The sequence below is a fragment of the Megalopta genalis genome, unplaced genomic scaffold, assembly GCF_051020955.1.
Source record: "Megalopta genalis isolate 19385.01 unplaced genomic scaffold, iyMegGena1_principal scaffold1219, whole genome shotgun sequence".
NCBI classification, from domain to species: domain Eukaryota; kingdom Metazoa; phylum Arthropoda; class Insecta; order Hymenoptera; family Halictidae; genus Megalopta; species Megalopta genalis.
The window spans coordinates 25410-30609 of record NW_027477288.1 but is presented as its reverse complement, the minus strand read 5'-3'; the positions used below and the strand labels follow the sequence as shown (position 1 = coordinate 30609).

Below are 5200 nucleotides of genomic sequence, written 5' to 3'. Positions count from 1 at the left end.
CCCCGGCGTGCTCCGTTATCGAGCGCGGCCGGGGATACCTGGCCGTTGACTGGGGCGGCACCGCGGTTGTGGCGATCTACGCACCTCCAAGGTGGTCCCTCGAGGAGTTCGAGCAGTATCTGGATGGGATGGGGAGATGCGTCTCCCGCTGCCAGCCCCGTCCGGTGCTGGTCCTGGGGGACTTCAACGCCAAGTCGCCGGCTTGGGGTTCCCCCAGGACAAACCCGAGGGGCCGGGAGGTGCTTGATTGGGCGGCGGGACTCGAGCTCCGTCTTTTAAACACGGGCTCGGTCCATACGTGCGTGCGGCACAATGGGGGGTCCATCGTTGACCTTTCATGGGCAACGCCCCCCGCCGCGCGCCGTATTACGGGGTGGAGGGTGGCGGAGGAGGTCGAGACACTATCAGACCACAGGTACATTGTTCTCGGCCTTTCCGCCGCCCCATCGACACCCCGACGTCGCCCCGCTGATGAGGGATCGCCTCAGCCGCGGTGGGCGCTAAAGCGCCTCGACCAGGACGCTCTGATGGCGGCAGCCCACGTCGTGGCCTGGCCGGCAACACCGGCCGGGCCAGTCGACGGGACAAGGGAGGCCCATTGGTTCCGGGGCGCAATGACGTCCATTTGCGACGTCGCCATGCCCCGGGCCAGGGTTTTCCCGAGGAAGGCGGTGTACTGGTGGTCGCGCGCGATAGCGGATTTGCGCACAGAGTGCGTTCGCGCGCGACGCCAGTGCGCCCGCGCCCGTCGACGACGACGTTCCGACGTGGAGCTGGCTATCCAGCTGTATGGGCGATACAGAGAGAGGGTGGTCGCCCTGCAGCTGGCCATCAGGCAGGCAAAGAGCCAGGCCTGGCGCGACCTTCTCGGCACTATTAACCGAGACCCATGGGGGCGCCCATACAAAATGGCGATGGGACGATTGCGTCCCTGGGCGCCCCCTGTGACGGAGAGCCTGGATCCGGGGATGCTCGGACGGGTCGTGGACGCGCTATTCCCCGTCAGCGGGGAGGCGTCCCGGCCCGTCCCTCAGCTAGAGGGACATGAGTGGTCCCCGGATCTGGAGGTCGCGCCGGAGGAAATGGTCAGGGTAGTTAAATGGCTCCGGGGCAAAAATAGTGCCCCGGGGCCGGACGGTATCCCTGGCCGGGTCTGGTTGCTCGCCTTGAGCGTCCTGGGCGAGAGGCTGAGAGGCCTCTACTCCGGGCTCCTGAGGTCCGGGGTGTTCCCGGACCTCTGAAGGAGAAGTCGGATGGTCCTCTTAAGGAAGGATGGGAGGCCTGCGGATTCTCCCTCCACGTACCGGCCCATTTGCCTCCTGGACCAGGTGGGCAAGATCTTTGAAAAGATCATTGCTGCCCGCCTCGCCAGGCACCTGTCCCGCGTTGGCCCCGATCTGGCGGACTGCCAGTTCGGCTTCCGGGAGGGGCGATCGACGGTCGATGCAATTGACCGTCTAAAGTCCCTCTCGGACAATGCCGTGGCACGGGGCGGGGTGTGCGTGGCGGTGTCGATCGACATCGTCAATGCATTTAACACCCTGCCCTGGTCCGCCATTAGGGAGGCCCTGGTTGAACACTAGGTGCCTCCCTATCTGAGGTGGGTGATCGGGGCCTACCTGCGGGGCAAGTGGGTGGAATACCCGGGCCGGTATGGGACGATACGGAGGAAAGTGGACTGCGGGGTACCACAGGGGTCCGTGTTAGGACCACTCCTGTGGGACCTGGGATATAACGCAGTCCTGAAGGCCCCCCTGCCCGACGGTGCCACTCTCGTCTGCTATGCAGACGACACATTAGTGGTCGCCGTCGGGGACACCTTCGAGAGGACCATCCGACGAGCGGAGGTTGCGGTGGCAGCCGTCGTCGCGAGGATCTGCGATCTGGGGCTGAAGGTGGCCCCGGAGAAGGCCGAGGCCGTCTGGTTTGGACGGCCTTGGTCTCGGCCACGGGCCAGATCGTGGATCTGGGTTGGAGAAGCCTGCGTCGAGGTGAAGTCCGAGATCAAGTATCTCGGACTGATCCTCGACAGCCACTGGAGGTTCGGAGCACATTTCGGCCGTCTCGTCCCCCGAGTTGAGAGGGCGGCGGCCGCGTTAGGCCGCCTGTTGCCCAATATCGGGGGACCGGGCGATATGGTGCGTCGCCTATACCTAGACGTGGTGCGGTCCATGGCATTATACGGCGCCCCGATTTGGGCGCCGTCCGTGAGGGCAAACCGGCGCAACACATTGTTGTTGCGCCGGATTCAGAGGCAAATGGCCCTTCGCCTCGTAAGGGGTTACCGCACCACGTCTACCGTGGCGGCGCTTGCTCTGGCGGGAGAAATTCCCTTCGAGCTGCAGGCGGCGATGCGCGCCTATGTCTATAGGCGCATATGCATCGCTGGCCGGGCTCGGGGGGACCCGCCGGAGCAGGAGGCGGTCGAGGGCTTCGAGCTCCAGGCCCGGGGACTAGCGCTCGCCAGATGGCATGCGGAGCTTTGCTCCCATGCCGCCGAGCGCGTCCCCGGGGCTCTCCTGCCGCACTTCACCTCGTGGCGGGAGAGGCGGTTTGGCAGGCTCTCCTACCGTGCGGCGCAGGTATTCACCGGGCATGGCTGCTTCGGTGTCTACCTGTGTCGCATCGGTCGGGAAGCGACGACGGTGTGCCACCACTGTGGCGCGGAGGAGGACTCGGCGCAGCATACACTGGAGGTGTGCCCCGCCTTTTCAGTGCTGCGCCGAGTCCTAAGTAGGGAAGTTGGTCGCGACCTCGCTCTCTCCAGCTTAGTTGGGGCCATGCTGGAGAGCCCGACAAAATGGGCGGCAGCCATAGCCTTCTGCGAACAGGTAATGTTGCAGAAGGAGGCTGCCGAGCGGTGTCGCCGCGAGCGGGGGGTGCGGTGTGTGCGCCCACGCCTAGAGCCCCCCCCCCCGAGCAGCTGATAATAGGCGGGCGGCGGGTGTACCAGATCATGCTGGTTTAATTACCCGCCGCCCGCCAACCGAGGATGTCCTATCAGGAGTGGGGGCGACGACAACTTGTTGTCGCCCTCGACGGCCGCCGGTGCGGCCGTCGTGACGAGGCGGTGTGGGGTGCGGTCCCCCGCACCGCCGAATCAAGATGATTTATGGGGGGAGGATTAATCTCCCCCCGGGACGCGGCCGGCCACCGCTCCATCCTGGTGGCCGGCCAGGCGAGGGGGAGCCGCGGTCGTGTTCTTAAGAGTTCCCGTGGCTCCCCCGTTAATCGCCAGCGCCCTAGGCCGCCGTGGGGGTTTTAGCGGGTCGAACCCCGCACTACCCCCGCCCCACCATCCGGGCGGGACGGGGGTGTCTGACCAGCAGATTTCCCCCACGATAATAAAAAAAAAAAAAAAAAAAGATGACAAAGTGTTAGAAGCAGCAGGAAGAGGAACGATAGTGGTATTAGAGAAAGTGAACAATCGAAATCAAGAAAGAAGAGTTGAAAATGTTTTATATGTGCCAGAGTTGAAACGAAATTTTTTTTCAATTGGTACGATAATTGATAAACAGTACTCATTCCATGCATATGCGAAGAGATCAGAAATTCGTGATAAGCATGGAAATCTCTCCTCAATTGGTGTACGGTACGGCAAGCTATTTCGGATGTTATTTGAAGTGAAAATTCCTCCGGAACAGTGCAATAGTGCGATTTCGACTAATTCTCAAGTACAAAGACTAAAACTTGGGTACGAGAGGATTCGAGCCTTGTATACAACGAGCAAAGTGTACAATGAACAGAGTTTTTTAATAAACAATGTCAACGATTCTTTGAATTTAACGCCGATACCTCAGAAAAAGCGAAAGAAACGAAAAATGGTACTGGGTCTCGAGGTTGGTACAGACATCGCCGAAGAACAGTCGGGAGCAACCCAAAACGAGACACCTGTTAGACAATCTAGAAGAATAGCGCAATTGAAGATCAAAGAAGAGGCTGATAAAAAGTAGAATCCAGGAAGAAACTTTAAAAGATTTCACAAAAAAGAGAAAAAAATATTCCACGGAGAATATGGTATGGAAGACGATGAAGAAGAACATCCAAAGTGATAAGTGTGTGTTTGTTGGTGTTGTCGACGAAGTGCGAGTGTTTTTGGCATTGTACGTTGATGACGGTTTAGTAATAAGTAAGAGTCAATGTGCAATGCGATACATGTAAATGTTCCTGCGGAACCAGGTTTGTGTCTGCGAAAGAATGTATCGAATGAGAAGTATGATAGTGTGCCATATAGAGAGTTGATTGGATCTTTAATGTTTGCTGCAAGAGTGTCTCGTCCCGATATAGAATATTCAGTTAATTATATGAGTCAATTTTTCGAATCTTACGGTAGAGAGCATTGGAATGCTGCTAAAATAAGACTAAGATATTTGATGGCTACGCAAAATTTCGGGATAATATATGGATGCAGTGGGAGTCAACGTGATTTAGTTGGTTATACCGATGCAGATTTTGCTGGTTGTATCGATACGAGAAAAACTTAGAGTAATAGAACATACAAATTAAGTGGGAGTGTAAATGTAAAAGCATTTTCAATGCTGTTGAAAATAGGTAATTTGTAAGTTTTACGGCCTTGTCCGTTTTTTTAAGGTAAAACGGCCCTTGCTGCCCATCTGCAGGGCACGTGAGCGCGAAACGTGCGTTGACTCGAAAGTCCGTTAGACGTCGGTGAGCAGCACTCGTTGTCTCTAAGCTCTCACGAGCAAGCCTCTAGATTAGATCTTGTGTGATCAATAAATAATCAACAGTTACATGTACAAAAATATTATAGGACCGATGTTTTCGACGTTGCGCGGAAAGGGTATACAAATTCCAACGATGATGCGTGTAACCAACCATCCAATCGATTACGTGCATTGGGTCGATCCAAACGAGCTGGTGGATCGTTTGAGATTGCTGATGCCATCGAAAAATACCGGACACACTGGTCACGACAACGAAATAATATCCATAATCGAAGAACTTCGCGAAGCCGGATTGATTATAAATTAAATAGTTGGATACTCGTTACTGCAGTAATGAATGGAATGCCTGTTGATAAATTTAACAGGTGGTTCGATAGAACGAGCATTCGTTGGAATTGCTGCGAAACCAATCAAACGATATCCGTGGACGAAAATTGGGACGATAGATTTACAAATATTGTGTTGAGACTCGACCACGTTTTCCAACAAATATATCAGATTAAACAACAACAACA

The 5200-nt window shown here is 56.0% G+C and overlaps 1 protein-coding gene across 1 annotated transcript; it reads left to right on the top strand.

Annotated features, from left to right (window-relative positions):
- The first annotated feature begins 4029 nt into the window (after positions 1-4029).
- On the top strand, positions 4030-4484 carry LOC143263716 (uncharacterized). Its single transcript, XM_076528477.1, has 2 exons — positions 4030-4129; positions 4180-4484. Exons 1-2 carry the CDS (start codon positions 4030-4032, stop codon positions 4482-4484), a joined length of 405 nt encoding a protein of 134 aa, XP_076384592.1.
- Positions 4485-5200: the final 716 nt, after the last annotated feature.

Excerpts from the sequence above, each read along its gene's own strand:
- LOC143263716 (XM_076528477.1), top strand. The coding sequence starts at position 4,030 with ATGAAGAAGAACATCCAAAGTGATAAGTGTGTGTTTGTTGGTGTTGTC. Across the intron at positions 4,130-4,179 it reads TGATGACGGTTTAGTAATAA|GTTTGTGTCTGCGAAAGAAT; the intron begins GTAAGAGTCAAT and ends CTGCGGAACCAG.